The sequence below is a fragment of the Drosophila sechellia genome, chromosome X, assembly GCF_004382195.2.
Source record: "Drosophila sechellia strain sech25 chromosome X, ASM438219v1, whole genome shotgun sequence".
NCBI lineage: Eukaryota > Metazoa > Arthropoda > Insecta > Diptera > Drosophilidae > Drosophila > Drosophila sechellia.
Window position 1 is genome coordinate 6394775 of NC_045954.1, and position 20257 is coordinate 6415031.

Here is a 20257-nt window from a genome sequence, read left to right on the forward strand (position 1 = left end):
GGTATCCAGAATTTCAAACACATACATGATTATGTTAATTTATAATCAGCGTTTGCATTATACATATTTCTTCTTTGAGCTTGGTATCCCATAATAATAATTATAGTTCAGCTCTTAAGCCGCTTCAAACCGCGTGACGTCACATCCAACGCGTTGCGGTTGCACGTAGAAATGCTCGCGTGCTCCTTACATTAGTTACTTTATGCCAGGTCCTCGTCACGGAGCGAAACTTTTAGGAATTTTCTACACAGTAATAAAATTAAAAATACTACATCATCAAGTTATTACGATTTTAACGTATATAGTCAGCGAAAATGGAATTATAAAATTTCATAGTGGCACATAAGAATAAATTGTGCTGTGTAACTAGCCGATGAGTCGTGACACGGGCGGCGAAGTCGGCTCACGCGGCCATCTCTGGTAGTTGAGTGAATGAATGGTGGAATGACAGCACAGGCCATGTTGCACCGCATTTTTGTTTTGGTTCTCGACGTGAACGGACGTGTGTGCTCGTGTAATGCGGCGCCAGTTGGCACAGGTAGCGTAGTTTACCTTTGCCGCTCTACAAAAGTCAAATAACAATAATAACAACGACGACGATAATCGCAAAAAGCAACGACAACTGCAACAATAGGCGCATTCTTAATTGTGTTTACCTTTGATTGTCATTCGCCAGCGATTCACACACACAAGCACACACAGGCACAGAGAGATAAACATACATTTTATAACTGCGATTTGACTGCGTGCGTGTGTCGTCGGGTCCCCCCAACCCTCTGAGCACCTTGCTCCCAGCCCCCCCTGTACGCTCATCCTTTTTGTTTGTTTGTTTTTGGTTCTCGTTCTCTCGGGTTTTCCTTCAATTGAATGTGCAGCGAAAGGAAAGGCATGAAGAAAAGCCAAGCGCAAAGCAAAGAAAAGCAAATGTAAAGCAAAGAACAAATCAGATCTGAGCAACGGTATTCAAATTTATATAAGCACTAACATAATTAACTATTCTCGCATACAAACATACAGAGACAGATAAACAGACATTCAAGGCAACTGCTTCAAAAAAGCAGTTAATAATAAATACAACAATTTTACACATTCACATTCCATTTTGATTCTGTTGTGTGTGAAAAACTTATAAGAAAAGCAACAAAAACAACGCGAAACCAACGGCAAATAACAAAAGTATCAAACACAACAACAGTAAGCCGCAGCAGCAGCAACAACAACAACAGCAAGCAGCATAGCAAAGCAGCGAAGTCAACGTCAAAGAAGAAGAGGAAAAAGCAAGATTAATACATAGCAATTTCGACTAAATAAAGGTATGTGCGACGACGATTTTACTTGACTTTATTATTACTATACTACTCGCTAGAGCGAGAAAGCCATACATGCTACATACATACATGCATATATATGTACAATCAGAGGCAAACACACATGTACACACATTTTCATTATTAGTTTAACTCTTCAATTTATTATTGTTATTATTGCTATTGCTATTGCTATTGCCTTTCTATACCCGTCCCGCTCGCACGCTCCTTGTGCTCTCCTTTTGCGCCGCTCTGGCTCTCTCAATTTTCTCTCATTTTTCTTGGCTCTCTCTTTCGCTAGTTCTTATTAAAATAGTTACGTTAAATCAGTGCGTTAACTTGTATTCGTGTGTATGTCTGCTGGTGTGTCTGTATGTCGGTATCTGTATCTCAGTATGTCTAAAGATTACGTTTTTTGTTCGTTTATTTTTTTTTGAATATGCCTACGAAAATGTTTAAGACACTAAGTGTGTGTGCGTTTCTCCGTGTTTATTGTTCTTTCGTATTTGATCACCCGCTTGATAAAATAGAGAAAAACAACAAGTCAGGTTAAAATACGACAATGTCGGTATGTTTTGTATCTGTAAGTGCCCTCGCATCTGTATGTATGGGTGCGTTTGCATTGTACATAAATTGAATTAAGTGAAATTTTTGTTGTTGTTTTCGTTAGCGGAAATTTCTACACCGCATGTTCGGCGATCACTAAAAAAAGCCGAACTAAAAATCAAACAAGCACACGCATGCACAACGGTTACTCTGAGGCAGTTCCGATAAGTTATTACTTTGATGTCTGAACAAATTCCGATTGGAATCTCGATCGTTATGCAACATTTGAATGTAGAACTCTCGAAAAGATATCGGGTACCTAAAATTAATTACATACGTCGAGATAGCCACCTAATGTTTTTCCCATTAGTTTTGTTTCTTTTTCTATACCAATATAGAATAGTCCACGTACAGTGTTGGCTAATGCGCCATTTAGCTAATTGATATTCCAATTGGTTTCAAATTCGATCGTTAATTTGAAGAATAATAATAAACAGAACACAGCTTTAACTTTAATAGTATGTGTGTTGGATCATTTGTCACAAGCTTGTCATTTTCTATAAATAAAAAATTGCCTTGAAGCCGCCAATGTTTAAATAGTTTTTTGTTACAATGCCCCAGATTTCATGCATGACACTTGTTAGGGAAAATATAATTTTTCTCTGGTTTGTTTAATTGTTAAATAATTCGATAAATACGCATATATTTATATCCAAATCGACATGAAATTATAAAATCCATCGAGCTTGGTAAATTCCAAACAATGATTACCATCTTTCCCATAAGCCATAATTTGCGTGCTAGGCACTTAAATGCGATAACTTGATATTCCGCTATTAAAAGGTAAAAGATTCCTGTTTTCTGCGAATGATCATTGCAACCCCTTTTGTGATCCTTTACTTTGTTTAGGCCCTTCCCTTTTTTCTATAGCTGGCATAGCTGGCATTTGCAGAAAAAAGAAGACAAAAACCCACTAGACGAGTGGAGCTGCACATATTTGTTAACATTACCATTACCATATCCCATTTCCAATTTCCAAGCTCGCTTCTTTGTGACTCAGAAACAACAAAAACAACAAGCGGAGCTCAAATAAAAACTGCAACATTAATAAGGCAACACACACACACCTATTTACAGCTGGGTTCAACATGATAGTGCTGCTTTAATGCATAGTATATGTTTGTTTAACACTTGAAAAAATACGCCATGGTTCAGGGTTTTGTTGCTAGTATAATGACATTTTGAAATATTAAAATGTTGCATGTATAATTTTCAATTTATAACTTTGGCAATATAATTCTTCATATCGAAACATTCAAAATGTTGACATAATATGTCGAAGAACAGCACCACTATTTTTGTGGACGCAGTTGTTTGTGGTGGCCCATGCACAGGTACACTCAAAGAAACCAACAAGAAAAACAAAGAGTTGCCGATATGCATATGTAACTACTCGAGTATCATTAAATGCAGATCTCTATAAAAGCATAAAAAACGAAGTCGAAGCGAGAAGTGACTTTTGAGTGCGGTTTTTTTTCATATCGTATCGTTTCGTTTCGTTACCAAGACAAGCAGACAAGACACACAGCCAACAATCCATAATAATCTTCCCGTAATTTATAGTCCAAGACAATTTATGTAATTTACAAATACCAAAAACGAAAGAGACGGCAAAAGGCAAAACTAAAAAAAGGAAAAACTAACCAAACGAAAGACGATCAGAGCGAATGCAACTGCTGCAGCCAACTAACGATAATAACAATAACGAATAAAAAAATTGAATAAAAAAGAGAAAAACACACGGTGGAAAAAAAAAACAAGGCAACACACACGGCAATAGCAATAAACAGCTACAGCAATAGCAACAACAATAGAGCAGCGTACTAAATAAACAATTCAACAAATTTGATCCGAGGCAAGCACACACAGATACACACACCCGTAACCCCACTCACACACAGGCACACACACTCGACAATCATAGACAACTCACACGCACATAAAAATGCATATGAAGAAAAAATATGTAGGTATGTTTGAATACGAAATATACGACAAATGTAAGTGCAGTAACAGAAAATATAGAAAAAACTGAGGAAAATCAGAAAACACAACAAATGCAGCCAAATCAAAAGACAAAAGCAAAAGGCAAATAAAGCGCAAAGTCACATGTCGTTTAAGTTCCAAGACTTTTTGCTTTGTTTGTTTTTGCTCCTCAAGTTTGGTGAACGCATAAAATAAGTAAGTAGTGTTGGGCCAAACACTAGAACTCGACTATGTGATACCCCTACGAAATTGGGGTGTTTTGTAACTATTGTTTATTTTTTCGAGTATAAAGTGTACTGGCATGTCAGCATATTTAGATTATACAATAACTATAATGCTGAAAACTGGTTTTACAAATACAAATTGCAGTTTCAAGAAAACCACATATGTATTGAATCACAGAGCTTTCATATTTTGTAAATTAAAATAGCTTTGCTAAATTCCACTATTTATAGGACTATATTGTAGTATTTGCCATTATAACTGAAGATGGGTAAATGGCTGGGCACCAACTTGCAAGTCATAATGTGCGACCTTTCGAGATAATAATCAATCCAACCCTTGATACCCCTTATATCAGAATCGTCTATAAAAGTCTGTAGAAAATGTACAACTTGAACCCATAAACTCTCGCACACACACACATGGAGACAGATGCTAGCTTGAATGTGGTAATTGCATTTATTGCACGTGCTCGTGCTATCTCCTTTGCACTCGTCGCACCCGTCTCCCTCACTCACATTCGCACACAAGAGTCAAGTAAAGCACAAAATGTAAGGCCATAAAAATATTTCCAAGCTGTAAACTTTTCTATGCTGCACAGTTTCTTTGGGTTCTTTTCTTCTTTCTCTTTCTGTGGTTTTCCGACGACCAAACCGCACCAAACGATCTCCTCCCCATTCAGCCAGAACCCCCCTCGCCCACCCAGCTACAGGGTATCAATCAAGCGAGCTTTTGCGGTTGGAGGATTTCCACTGCGATTCCCCTTGGTATGAACAAATGAGGTCAAAATAATAGTAACCCTGTTCTCATTGTCGATCCAATTTGCTGAATTTATATATATTTAAATTCTTGCAAGAAAGTGTCAAAGTAATTCTTCAAAAAATTCTCATTCATTGTTCAACAGGGTTATAGCTTAGAATTAATGTCACAAGGAATTTAAACGAAAGGTCAAGGATCGCGTTTGTTTTATTGTTTGAAAGGCAGTTCTTATATTGGTACTTTATTGCACTGGGTCTTCAAGTTTCGTGAGATTCTACAGATGCATCCTAAAAATAGCTTCTCAATTCATTGTTTTATCGGAATTGGTTTCTTCCGGTTCTACAAGACAACGTCATATTCTTAAGGCTCCTATTATGTTGAACACATCTGTGTGTGTGTTTTTTTTTTTTGCAACGCTGTTGGGAAGATGTGAAGAGAGGGCGCTGCATCTTTGATGCTTTTATGGGCAAGTTTGCTGCATATGAAACTTGTCTATTGAGCGCGCCTGGTTCTTTCTTCTGGCTGGTTTCTTCTCTTGCTTATGGGTTCGTGGTTCTTTCGCATCGGCGTTCTTCGGTTCCTCGGTTCTGTGTTTGCTATTCGCTCCTCTCATCTGAGGCTTATCTTTGGCCATTGCCAAGTTTTTCATCTAGTTTTTGGCCTGGCTTTTTCCCCTTGTTGCCAGTTTTGATTCCTGTTCTTCCAAGCTGTTTCCTTTCTTCTCGGCACCCCCACCCGCCCACACGCAATTCCTTTTGTGGAAGCGGTCTGTTGACTTGGCTTACAGCCCCTTCGTAGCGCTAGTTGTTGTATATATTTCTTTTTCTTTTTTTTTGATTTAATATCCTTGCTCTCCATCATCATCATCATTGCCATAATCTTCATTATCACCGCGCTTCTATTTGTTTGCTTGAAGCTTTACTTTGCACGCATATAAGTCTATTTCTTTTTGTTTTCTTTTCAGTTCTGTAGAATTTTAATCGTAATATTTATTCGAGTGTTTCCGCGAAACGAAAATATCAGCATTTATCTAGGTTTGGTTCGGTGCTACTCTTATGTACATATGTATGTGTGCATACAATATCGGGGCACAGTTGAGTAAAATTGTTTACATAATCAGATAAACCTGATACCTAAACGAAGCTATCGATATCGAGCGACTATCGAAATTAATATCTCGCCAACTGACGGCAAAGAAATAAACAAAACATACAAACAAACGTCCAACACATTACAATCCTCTCTTTAATTTTTTATTATGGTTGAACTTGCAGATGCTTGTGAGTGCACATTTCCTCACACAGACACGCTGGCCACTGTAATCACTCGTGTGTGTGTGTTTGTGTGTGTGCTGGTGTGTCTTCTTCCGGAGCTATTGTTATTGCAAGTACACGTAAAATTATTGTTCACGTCGCACATTGTCGTGAGTTTGTAATTACCAACCTCACCTCACCTCGATTTGCCATCTCTTTACCACCGACCGTTCATATGCGGTCTCAATGTGCAGCACAGTGGTTGCTGGCTAAGTGAGACAACCTGCTTCGCTGACCTGTAGATAAGAAATGTTTCAAAATAACGCAATGGAACAAGCCTAAGTTCTGGTCAAATAATATGCCTAAGATTACCTTATCTTGGATTTCAATAAGAACTGATTACAAAATATTTCCAACCTAATCGAAAAGATCATACATACATGCATACACTTTATCGGATCGAAACAGCAAAACCTTCTCGATGTTACACAAATACAATATAGTATATTGAATATACCCCGTTCTCCTGACAGTGCCGAGTATTAAAATAATAAACACATCTAGAAATCGGGCCTTGCAATCAGTATATCATTATTTATTAATGGTGTGAGTTTCATCAACAATTTCCCACTTGTAAATCAGAGAACGGGTTAGTGTAAACAAGCAATAGGCACTATCGTGTTCATAGGAACACTTTTTATTAATTTTTGATTATCATATTGGATTGGAATTGGTGGAGTTGAACAACTCGAGCGTGTTTTAGAAGCAACTTCCGAGGCATCACTGTAGTTGTCCATGCATGTTCATATGTCTGTATAAGTCGGAGATAGGAATAATGATATTCTTTTTGGGGGCATTGCATAATCAGTACAATCTCTTTAGCTCGCACCCCCTTTTCCGCTTTCTTTTCTCACAACTGTCTTCCTATCTCTCTGCTGGCCGTATCTTTATTTTTGCCCCTAAACTGTTGCATGCAGGAGTCTCAAATCAATTATGAACATAGCAATTTGTTATGCAAGGCCATGGAGGGCTTTGTTGCCCTTTTTCCCTACTTCCTCGGGTTCTTGATCTGTGATCTTCAGATGGAAAATGGCAAAAAAGAATGCCGGTGAGCTTACAGAAGAATTGCCCACTTCTTGTTCTTCATGTGCTTATTATTTGGAATACTTTCTAAGTCAACGACAGCGTTTAGAATTTATCCAGTACTTCTTGCACACACGTTACGAATACCGATAAAAGAGTTTACTTTGTCATTGCGCGTTCTGTCTTCAATTCTTCTAGATGTGCTTCTTCGTCTTCTCGACGTTCTTGTGCTTCTATTCTGTTCTATACCATTCCATAGCCGTCCGCAAATATGCTCACAAATATTAAATTCTGTATGGTACGGTGCGGTATGCTATATCTGTATGTCTTTATGTATAGTAAAAACCCACCATCTACCGCCCACCTCCCACCTCCAACCGCCCCCTTGTAAGTTGGTCGTTCGTGTGCGGTGTATAAATTTTCTGTGGAACTGTACAATAGCTAAAATAATCATAAAAAAGAAATAACAAAGTTTTAAGTTCCACAGTGTGAGTGGAGGTAAACCAACAAGCAAAGGCAACCAACACACATGTTTCTCCCTGGAATATATGGGATAGTAAGTGTAAGTAGTGTGTATTTGCTTTTCTCGACGCGACTTCTTGAATAGTTGTAGAGTAAAGTTGTTCAGTTCAGTTCAGCTGAGTTGAGTTCGGTTTGGTTTGGTTTCGGGTTCGTTGCTGTTCGTGTTGGGGTTCGCCTCGGTTCGTTTGGAGCTTCGACTTCGGCTCAACGAATTGAAATCTTCTCTCTCTCTAGTCTCCTAGTCTTGTCTTTGTGCAGAAGCAGAAATCTCGAGTTTCTTGACTTTTCTGCCTGCTTTTCCGCTCGACTCTTACGCACAAGACAGAGCTCCTACATCCCACCTTCCACCTTCCACCTTCCACCTCCCCCAAAAACCCTCTTCTCATAAGTAATAAGCATTTCGTTTGTTATAAAGTTTTTTTTTCTTTCATGCTCCGTATTCCGTATATTTTCTCATATGTGTAAAACCGCGACGTTTCCCACCACCATTGCTCCGCCCCCCCACCCCTGACCAACATCGGGCGTCTTTATATGGGTTTCATTTTTATTTAATTTTTATTTTAAACTTAAACAATGTCTGGCTCTGACTTGAAATGGCAATTGATAGAGGTGGAAGCGAGAGGGATAGCTCCATATGCGGGCCGCTTACAGAGCACAGACATGAAAACTATTCATATACAGTCGAACTTCCATAATTCCAACCACCATCTGTCTCATAGAAATTCAAGTTTCTTTTAAAGATTATTTATGGAACGCAAACAAGTTTTGTTTCTCGAATTATTTGTAATAAAAAAAAGTGGTTCCAGTTTTATAGTGTACGAACGCTTTGACTTTGACATTTTCGTACTTTGAATTCGTTATAAAGTTACAGTATTAATTAAATACTTTAATTATCTTTAAACGCATGCTCTGAATTCGTATGTATGTTCCAATAGGCCTTGATAGGACGTTGTAAAGTATGCAATGTATTTTGGTAATTTGGTTTCGACCATTGTTAGTACTGTGTAATATTGAAATATGTGATTATGATAAGAATCAAGCTTGAAATTTATGTAAATCTTCACCTGAAAGATACTACACCTGAAACTACTAATTTAGTATCGATGATTTTTGTGTTTGGAAGATCGACTTTGTTCACATCTTGGCATGCACTTACTACTTTACGGAGTGGGAGGCGACGGGGTTTAGCACTCGTTGTACAAATATGTATTGCAAATTGCTTTGGTCTTTTTACCAGTTCCAGTTTCCAGGTGCTATTCCCCTCTCATGTTCGCTCTCGCTCTCTGTGCATCATTATGCGAGAGCTCATTCTTGTTCTCTTTCCCCAATGCAGATGGGGGGTTAAAGAGAGATTGCGCTGAAGATCAAAACAGAATTTCAATTTGCAAACTCATGTGCCTAGGATTCTTAACCCCCCATTGCCCCCACACAAACTACGTCTTTTTTCTCTTATTTTTCTTTTTTGGGATATGATTTTTGCAAAAAGTTCTCGGGAGGCGAAACTGGTTGAGAATTTTTGCATTCCAGTGCTGAACTTGAATTGCATTTGGAATTTGTTCGTAGTTCTCCGTGCTGTGTTCCACGCATTTTCCATTTCCGTTCGTTCACCTTGTTCTTTTCAGTAGTTGTGGGGGCTTGGGGCCAGCGAGATGGGGAATGGGGGGAGTTAAATTGAATGAAAACGTCGATAGTTCGATGACTTTGCCGCTGGCTTATCGATGACACTGCTGATTTATTGATCGAGATGCGTTTATCGATGGAGCGAATATGGCGAACTAAAACTTAATTGCTCAACTAAATTACAGCAATTTTTCTCATTCCATAATGTGCGAAAGAGCGCGAGCATGAATTTATCGTACTTTATCGTGTGCTTTGTCTTCCGCCCTATCTCGTCTACAACCACCCCGAACCTCACCCCCCCACCCCACAATTTCAACTTTGTAGATATAAAGTTTATTTCATTTCGTTTCGTTACGATTTTTGCTATTATTATTTGTTCGTGTCTCACTGTCGCTGTATCTGTGAGATACCCCCGTTGTAATAGTGTGCGTGTGAGGTTGTGTGTGTGTGCATGAATGTTATTTTTTAGTTTCGACTTGTTTTCTTTTGTGTAATTTTATTTTCGTATGTGCCTGTGTGTGTATCAAGTTCATAACTTTTGTACGTCGGCTACGACAGTAAGAATTGTTTTGTTGTTGCTGCTGTTGTTTTTGTTGAAATCCACACAATAAATATATGCTTGTACGGATGTTTGTACGCAGGGGGCAAGGAGTATGTTTGTATCAGTGTGCCATTGTGTTGTCATAACTGTGTGTGCCTGTGTTTTTTTTTTATTTTTCACATTTATTTTCTAGTTTGCTCGCTCAGTGTTTTGTTAACTCTTATTTAGTTTTCTTTGCGTCTTAAACGTCGTTGCCTTTGTATCATATTTCCTTGTATGTATTTATTCTTGTTTTTTTCGTACACACATTTTTTTCCGTTTCTGCCCCATTATTAATAAATAGTTTTCTTGTTCTGCTCTGCATTCCCATTTCAGTTTACCAAACGTCGTCGGTACAATCGCAACGTTTCTTTTCTGTGTTCCGTGCGTTCGCTCTCCATTCCGTTCGTTCCGCCCGCCGCTCTCTCGCGCGAGAGAGTGCCACTTGTTGCCGGTCGTCTTCATCCCATCAATCCATCGATAGCGGACTTGGTTACTGATTGATCTGGTCCACCCACTGGCGGAGATTCGCGGTACGACGACGCTTAGTGGAAGCAGAAGGACCCAGAACCATTGGAAGGCATGCAGTTGATGGCCAGCGGTTACTCCTGTTACTCCTGCAGCAGCTCCATCTCCTTCGATTCCAGTTCCAGTTCCCTCCGTTCCAAACTCCCGCGATGGAGTGCGAACAGCCGGAGGTTGTGGGCGGAAGTGCGCCCCTATGTCGCATCTGCATCACCACCCACCAGCAGCAGAACAACACCACAACAGCAGCCACAGCCAACCTGCCAATGATACCCATCTTCGGCGAGGATGCGCTTTGGCAGAAGATTACCACGCTGGCCAACGTCAAGGTGAGTGGAAATCGCTGAAAAGGGGGGCAAATGAAATGGGGGCTCACAGTAAAAAGGGGAGCAATCCGAACACCAAGAAAACCGGACGGAAGAGCAAGCAAGCAGGTGACGAAGAAGAAGCGGGTGAACCGAAGGTCAAGAATTGCAGACTTCCCATACAGTGGTAACACGCAAAAGAAAACTCTGTTACGAGTAGAGCTATACAGTATTGCAACGTGTTGTTAAGAAGTTAGGCCCAAGTCTAAAGACCTACATACATACATACGCTAGCTTAAATAAGTAAATTTAGTTTGCAGAGCAGGTATTGTGGGTTTCCATTTACATAGACCTCTTATCATCTAGAGATGGTAAACTTTTTGATAAGAAATGTTTTAGGGCCGCTTTTATAATGGCTGATTAAAATAAACTAGCGCGTGGAGTGCCCTAATATTCATAAAAACTGTTCATTCCACAAGGTGTACATTTATTTGTAGATTATTTCCCAAGCGTTTTACAAATCAAACGAACGGTTTTTTTGGCTAGCGACCAGTGTAGTTATTGATTTTAATGTTTTGCTGTGAATGGCTTGTTTTCTTTTCTATCCCATTGATTCTGGAGAGCTTTTCGAGCTGTTTGCCTATAAAATCGATCCTAATTTGTATTCCATACATACACATATGTATGTACATGCCCATCAGCGTTTCCAAGAGGGCTTAGAATACATCAAAATCGAAACACATGCAATGGCAGGAAGCAAATTGTGTTTGGTCTTATTCGCACATGCATAGTTGAGCTGAAAGATGTTTTTAGGGTGTATAGGGTAGGGTGTATGTATTTATTTTTAACGAGGTGTGTCGACTATTTGAGCCCACTGTTTGTGTGTAATCCAAGATTGTTGTTGTGTTCTTCTTCGTGGAATACTAAAACTAAAAAAAGCAAACACATGAAAGTTATTCACACCAACACAGCCACTCGGCGTATTTATTATTCATATTAATTTTCATACACATTCGCCAGTACGTATGTACATAATATATCTTATATCTTATATCCGAGCCGCACAAGTGTGTGTGTAATTTGGAATCAGTTTTCATTGCTTTGTCTTGTTGCTCCACTCCTCTTTGGCCATTTATTCTGTTTGGTGTTTATTTGTTCGGTGGAATGGTTTCGGCTTCGGCTTTGGTTAGTTTATTTTATTCATATTGTGTATTGTGTATACAATTTTTTCAACGAGCATTTCATATTTTTTCCGTTTGCCGTTCGATGGAATTTCTTGTGGGTCTTGTCTTCGGATTTTGTATTTCTTCATTTCATTTCGTATCTCTTCGTTTCTCTACTCTGTCTTGTCTTGTCTTGGCTTTTGTAAAATAATTTACCGTTTGAATTGCTGTTTAGAAGTGTTTGCTTGTGTGTTTGAATGTTTGTTTGTATGTGCTTGGCTTAATTCCATACATTTTTCCTTTACTTAACTTTACAATCTTGGCTCTCTTGATGACTCTCTTTCGCCAGTTCTCCTAATCTCTGTCGCTCTCGTACACGAAAAGAAACAAATGGTATAATTGAAAATATATGCCACTACACACCATCTTTAACTATATGGTTTGCTTATATATAGATTTGATTTAGATACAAGAGCTAAAGGATATTACATCTTTTTTTGGGATGCCAACTCGGTCCTTGAAATAGTATAGGAAATGTTATGCAACAATGGAGCCAGTACTTTTCGCTCTGTGTACTCGCTCTTTGCCCATTTTCCACTTTATGTTCGGCTTAGACGTTCGTTGGCCCCTCGATTCTGGGCTGGTAAGGGGCAAAGTAAGGGGTAAAGTGAGGGGCGGCACGTGAATGTGAATGGGGTGGCTCTGTGTGTTTTCTCGCCTGTTTGTCTTCGGCAATTCATGTGCATATTTCAATTTGATTTTCTTCTTATGTGTTTTTCCTTAACCGTTGAAATGCTGCAATTTTCTGGTTTATTTGTGCAATTTTCCCACTTGAGTAGATTATGTTGCCAATTCAAGGAATTTTATGTTGCCATTGGGCATTCGTGTATGTCTGTTAGCAATCTGGCAACGCCTGGGAATACCGTTGTCCTGCAACTTACATATATATTTTACAAGTTAATTTTAGATACAGAAAAAGTATTGCGTAAATTTGAAAATCTGTCATTTCCGTTTGTTGTCATGACTAATCACTGTGAATCACAGCGAGCTTTGAAATCGATTAGCGGTATTTTCCATCGATCTGGCAGTTTAGATAACCGTTACGTTTGTTATCATAGATTTGTCAGAGTTTAAATGTGCATTTAAAGCCTATTTTCCCATGTTATTCTATGCTTTCTAGATTAGCAAAAACGACACCCTACCGCAACAGGTGTGCGTCGGATGTGCTAAGACGGCCATATCGGCCTGCGTGTTTAAGAAGAAGTGCGAGGAGGCGGACAGTTTTTATCGCCAGCAACTAAGGCTCCAGAAGATCGAGGGCGCGGATCCGCTGGAGGCGAGTGCTGCTGCCGACCAGGCCAAGAGCAGCGGTTGCAGCAGTGGCAGCGGGAGCAGCAGCGGAAGCGGCAGCAGTTCCACCAGCAGCAGTTCCTCCTCCGATGACGAGGATGAGGACAATGAACAGGAGCAGGATAACGACAATGATGTCGTTGCTGGCGAGGAACAAAAGAGCCTTCAAAATGGTCATGGACATACCATTAATGGCCATCGTGGAAATGAGGCTGATGAGATCCACGATGAGATTGATGACCATCACGAACCAGGCCTCAATGCCGGTGGAGGAGGGGATCTACTCCGAAACGGCATGGAGTTGAGGGAAGCGAACCACGAGGATGACAATGATGTGGAGGAGATCAATCATTTAAATCCGCACCATAGCGACGATGGCGAGATCACCGGCCATGCCGGTCATCCCAAGGAACCCTTCGACTTCAATTCCATTCGCCTGATGCAGGAGTATATGCAACATCAGATGAACAAGTTTCCCAATGGCTCCGCCACCGGTCCGCCGGGTCAGGACTTGGAGCTCGATCTCGACCAGCAGCACCACGACGGCGACGATGATGAGGATGAGGAAATGTCGCTCCCACTTATACCCGAAATTGAATTGATCACTCCGGGTGATGAAGCTTTAGCGGATACGTCGATTCCAAATGATTTGGTCAATGGAGCCGGCGTTGGCGTGGTTCAGGCATTGCAGGATCCAGGTTTCCAATGCCCCCATTGCTATCAGATCTTCGAGATGAAGCAGATCCTCAAGGCGCACATGCAGAGCGTCCATGGAGCACCGGGTCCGGTGTACGAGTGCAGCAACTGCCGCAAGACCTACTTCTACAAGCGTTTTCTGGAGAAGCACATACGACGCGGTCGGTGTGTCAAGAAGCGTCGCAATCAAACGTGAGTGCGAAAGAATAATTTCGTATATTGACTTATCCATTGCATTTCTTGGGGTTTCAGTCGACCGATGCAGTGCTCAGATTGTCATGTCCTCTTCCCCACAGGCCATCATCTGGGTTGGCATAAGCGCACCGGCTGTCCTTCGAAGGCGGCCAAAATGTAAGTGATTCATCGGAAAATAACAACTTTATGTGAGTCAAAACATCTGGTTATTCCTCTTTATAGGCCACTGCAACAGCTTTTCAAGCAAAACATTGTGCAGTTCAATAATTTCCCCAAGCGGGTTGCCGCCGGAGGAGCACGCAAGCCTACGGCTCCCGATCTGCACATAAATAATCGCAAGTAAGTTAGAGATATATAACTCGAGAAACTTTTCTAATGTTTTGTGTTTAATCTTTAAGACTTGGGCTGGCCAACAAGAGAAAGGGGCGCACTCGCATCAAGTTGGATGCAAAGAAGATTGCCCTGGCCAAGCAGTTGATATTGCGTGAGGCTACCACGACGGTGATCGCCAACGAGCTGAACATCTCGCGCACCTTCGCCTGGCGCTTGCGCAAAAGTCTGGTAAATGGAGTCAGTTTGCATGAGCGCGTTGTGGATCCATCGCAGGAGGAGCAGCACCTGCAACAGCTGCAGCAACAGCAGCATCATCAGCAAATACAGCTGCAGCATCACCAGCAGGAGGAACAGCAGCAGGCAGCAGCTGCTGCTGCGGCACAAGCGGAACGTGAACGCGAACACCATCATTTGAGTCTTCCCTATAGCCACCTCGGCTTGGGTCTTATCAAAGAGGAACGACAGGACAGCGAGGATGAGGAGCATCAGCATCAGCAGCAGCAACAGCATCATCATCCTTCGCATCATCAACTGGGCCTGGTTGATGAGTGCGGAGCAGACGAGATCGGAGCTGAGGAAACGGCTGGTTATATGGGCGATGAGGATGCCGTTTGTGGATTGCTTCAAAATGGCTACGATCCGGATCCCGATTCCGATCACATTGATCACGATCCCTTCGAGGGCACCGAAAACAACGAGCACCATTCGAATGGTGGACGGCCCGGATCCGTTTCGCCCGCGCCGCCATTACAGCCGCCAACGCTGGGTAATTCTGGGATGCCAGTGCCTGTGCAGGTACATGCTGCCGCGCGGCCCGATGTCGAGGCCTATAAACGTCTGCTAGCCGAGTCACAGCACTTCCCCCACATCGTCAACGCCCAGCAGCTGCAGATGCAGCAGCAACAACGCGAGCGGGAAAGGGAGCAGCGAGATCGCGGACGAGAGCAACTGCAGCAGCAGAAGGCCCACAATGGTGGAATGCCGATGCTAACACGTTATCCGCCCTCCGTCATGTAAGACATTTTTCTTAAACCATAAATCACGCGTCCGTAGCCGTTCAAGATTATTTAAATGCTTATGACATCGATTTTATTTAAGAAATCATAAAGGTATAAATAGTCTTATCACTCAAAATAAGTCATAAATATTTTAGCTATGATAATATGATTAGCGACCGTTCCTATCGAATTTTATAGTTTATTTCTGGTGGCTTGCTTATACAGTTTTTTAAGGCCGAACTCGAAAAATAGTGGTCTAAAAGTAGAATGTCATACCTCGCTGAACTCGTGACAAAATTTCCAGTCGACTGATATTCAAAAATGGAAATTTCATTTTTTGAGAATTTTATGATCAAAAAATTTGCTCAAAAATTAGTTTTTTTGCTCTAATTTTGGAAATAAAGATCCAAATAGGGAATGCAATACCTCGTTAAACTCCTTATTAAATTTCAAACCGATTCGTGTTCAAAATTGTGCATTGTATTTTTTTGAAATTTTTGGAAAAATTTAACCCTTACAAAAATGGAAAAATGTACAGAAAAATTAAATTCTCCAAATCCGTCAAAAAACGATAGGGGTTATTAGCATTGGTAATTAGCTCCTAAAAACAGTTATTTTTTTAGCATTACGACTGCTTTTACATAAATTATGGTGAAAAAACTACGTAAATATCAGGTTTTTCGCAAAAGACGTTTTCCTGAATTTCCGACATAATAAAATCAGTTTTTTTTTGCAAAAATATTGCAAATAATGGTCCAAATATGGAATGCCATACCTAGTTGAGCTTGTATTTAAAATCCCAATCGAACTGTGTTCAAAAATGGCAATTTATTTTTTTTTAATTTTTTTGCAAATTTGTATGCAAAAATAAAATGCAAAAAGTGGTCAAAAATATTATTTTCCTAAATCAACAAAAAAGTGATACTATTGTTTAGAAATGGTAATTAGCTGCACAAAACAGTAATTCCTTTACCAATGTGTTAATTTTTATCCAAGTTACGACGTAACACTCTATAAATTTTGACTTTTTCTTCATAAGTTCTTGTCTCTGATTTTCTGTACTAAATAACTTTGGAAATAAAGATCAAAATATGGAATGCAATCCTCTATCTATGTATGTGCGTCATATTAATCGATGAAATATTCCAAATTTAAAATTAGAACTAACAACAAACTAGCTTTCGTTCTCAGCTACACAAAACAGTCGGTTGAAGTGTATAAAAAGTGATAGCAAGAGATAAGATATATATTTACAATTCAAAATAGGCTCAAAATCTAATCGTAATCGTGTTCCCCATTCAATAGGCACGCCCTGCCCGTCAACCTGTCCCTGCGTTCCATGCCCCACATGAACAGCAACGAGAGGTGAGTTTCAAGCGAGTTTCAACCCATTGAACACTTCCATTAACTCTGGAATCTCCCTTAGCAGCAATGGCAGCTCCAGCAGCAACACTGCAGCTCCAGTGCCGGTTCCAGGCTCATCTGCAGCCTCGGCGACTGTAACGCCAACCGGCAAGAAGCCACGCAAGCCGAACGTGTTCATCGATGACGAAAAGTATGCCATGGCCAAGTTGCTGGTGGCCCAGAACTCCTCCACCATGGAGATAGCCAGGGCACTCAATGTATCCCAAATGACGGCCTGGAAAGTGCGCGATGCCATTCTAAAGGGAGTGCCGCTCTCCTACCGCAACAAGCGTTCCGATGGCAGGCATTCGGATGAGTTCAGCGTCAAGGAGCAGCAGCAACAGCTGCAGCAGCAACAGGAGCAACAGCAACGGCAGCAGGAGATGCAACGACAGCAGCAACAACAGATGGAGCAAATGGAGCGGCTTAAGCAGCAACGCCAGCAACAGGAGCTGCTACTTCAACAGCAGAAACAGCAACAACAACAGCAGCAGCAGCAGATGCGCCACCACACACCAGCGGACACATCACACTATCAGCAACAGCAGCAGCAGCAGCAGACGACACCAAAGCTGCTGCATCCTCGCCGCCGCCTGAAGGCCGCGGAACGTGAGCTGCGCGACAAGGAGATCACACGCGAAATACTCGAGCTGATCAAGGAGGATAGCAACATTCAGTACTGGAAGGTGTCGGCCCGCCTGGCTGAGAAGGGCATCAATATATCGCCCTCGTCCGTCTGCCAGAAGCTCAAGTCGATGGGCATCCACAGGCGCTGGAAGCCAGGTGACAAGCCACCGATGCTGGCCATCAGTCAGCTGAAAGCGGCCACAGTGGCGGCCGCCGCAGCGGCAGCTGGCTTGGCCGGCGTCGGCGGTGTTGTTGGTGGCAGTGCTGGACTGGGTGGCAGTAGTTTTGGCCTGGCCGACGATGGCTTCGAGCAGCAGCAGTTCGACATGGGCGGGCCGCACTTTCTCAGTGCCTTTACGCGCTAGACGATCGACCAGAAGTCCTCCCCATCATATACATACATCTAGATGTTAAATATTACACTTATTGGAGTGTATCAGAATTGTAGGTCAGCAAGTAGGTTGAAGGGCAATTTATTTGAGGACATTTTGTGTTGGAAATTGTAGATCTAGAACTTCATTTCACATTTTCAAAGAAATTATGCAAGCCGACTATCTTATGTTGATAGGATCATATTCTAGTAGGTACTGTTTGAAATAAGTAGAGAAATTGAGCATTTAAGACTTACGATTTCCAAGACAAAACGTCTGCATCGTGTCCGCAATTACTTTTGCGTTATATTAGATATTTTATTCGAGCCACCCAAATCCATATGCATAGATCAGCACAGCAACAACAACTTGTATTTTTTATATAGTATTTGAAAGGGAGAGCGCGCTTGAGATGTATTTGTATTTGTAAACGATATGAGATAGCATATATGGTATGATTCTGTATTAGATTTACATATATATCCGATATATATATATATATATGCTAAGCATTCCTAGAATGTCACACACAAAAAAGATAAAAACACGTCCAAAAACACGTTCATTCCAAGTGAGGAAATAATTTCCTTTCTTTAATTTCCGCAGCTTCCTTTTCCTCGTCCTCCATCCACGCACACGCACACTCACACACAACACACATTTAGTTGATAATTTGAATAATTTAAATATATATATATATTTATTGATCGCATATCCTTGTGTGTGTGCTTTTCAACTGAGAAATGTATTTAAAGGTTTCCACCATGTTTATTTTATTTATTTTACTCACGCACGCGCGCACACACACACAAGCAATTACTGAGTACTGATCTATAATTTAGTTAAATTAATGCATCAAACGATTAAATAACAATCAGAACAAAACAAACGGAAGCAGAACAAACAGCAGCTAGATTGAAAGTTGAGAGAGCTAGCAACATAGCAACATAAGTGCAATTATAAACTATAAACCTAAAAATCAAGATGAATGTCTAACATTATCGTGTAACCGAGACAGAATATATGAGAGTGAGAGACGGGAGAAAGAGAAGGAAAATCGACTTTTCTATTTAACATCTAAACACCACTAAACACCAAACGTTCCACTCAAAAGTTTTGAGTACCTTCCCAACTCGCTGAATCGAAACTAAAGTATTCTATTAAATATTCGAAATTAGCTTAGATAAATTTAAAAACAAATTGTTTTTCGGTGAAAGGCTTGATGCATACATTTCCAAAGACATACCAAAACTTTGTTGGGCCGCGACCAGGCAAAAAATTCATATCCAAAAAAAAAAGAACAAAAGCTATAAGTCTCTTTTTTTTTAGTGGCGTTGTAGTACAATTTTGTAGTTTAATAAATTGCAGTGGAAATCCCCTGAAGTACTAACTTTCCCATTTTCCGCTCTCTTTCTCCCGATCGTTTTGCATATAGACAGATACTCCGAATCCATCCTCCAACCAAGCCCCAATTTAAGTAATATAGTTATGGAAACAAGACAACAAACAAACGATCAATGTTGAAAACTTCGTAGCCAATTGTTAGTAAAAAATGAGAGAATAACCACAAAAGAACAAAGCGAAAAGAATTGAAAATGAAGACAAGCTAAGCCGAGCACTCGGAACTGTATTTATTTACAGCCAATTTTAGGAATATAAATATATTATTTTATTATTATTTTCTTGTTGTTGCGGATGAAGTTGCATTTTGTCTGCGATTTATTTTTGTATAGCTTTTAAGGTCGGCAGTTAGAGCGAAAGAGATAGCTACAGATTGAGTGAGGCCGAGCGAGCGGGCAAGATAGTATTTTTTTTTTACAATTTAAAATTGTAACTGCTTTTTGTCAATCAATCAATGAATGATTCCCTCCCTCCACCAACCCACATACACACACATACAAAACAACACACACACACACGTATTGTGTAAAGTATTTTCTGTATTCATTACACATAAAAATACCCATATTTAAATATGTACCATTTAAACACATGTAAAACTAAAATTATGAAATAATATTTTTTTTTCGTTTTTTTTTATCGTATTTATTAGCCGCAGTTTATAAAATAGATTTACAATAATGATTACAATTTTTTTGTATGAAAAGCAAAGAATGATGTCTATGAAATATAATTTAATATACATACAAATAAAAAAATATATATATTTTAAAGCGAATAATAGTAAGGATCCATTGCAGCAGCATCAACAAATAGAACTGACGTGCCTATGTAGCGATTAAATCTGACTAAACACCCACACACGCATACACCCAAATACACACACACCACACACACACACAAACACCTAGAGACAAGCCGATGTAACGCATTAAATAATCATTCCAAAAT

General features: G+C 40.3%; 1 protein-coding gene across 3 annotated transcripts; it reads left to right on the forward strand.

Annotated features, from left to right (window-relative positions):
- Positions 1-470: 470 nt before the first annotated feature.
- LOC6612225 lies at positions 471-19950 on the forward strand. Of its 3 annotated transcripts, XM_032726159.1 has the most exons (9): positions 471-538; positions 1018-1313; positions 10275-10792; positions 13112-14169; positions 14230-14328; positions 14395-14511; positions 14571-15518; positions 16809-16868; positions 16930-19950. In XM_032726159.1, exons 3-9 carry the CDS (start codon positions 10616-10618, stop codon positions 17897-17899), a joined length of 3429 nt encoding a protein of 1142 aa, XP_032582050.1. In that variant the 5' UTR covers positions 471-538; positions 1018-1313; positions 10275-10615; the 3' UTR covers positions 17900-19950. The 3 variants fall into 3 exon arrangements, with proteins under 3 accessions (XP_032582050.1, XP_032582049.1, XP_032582052.1); XM_032726158.1 differs by having other exon boundaries at positions 475-1313; XM_032726161.1 differs by having other exon boundaries at positions 475-1313; positions 16933-19950.
- Positions 19951-20257: the final 307 nt, after the last annotated feature.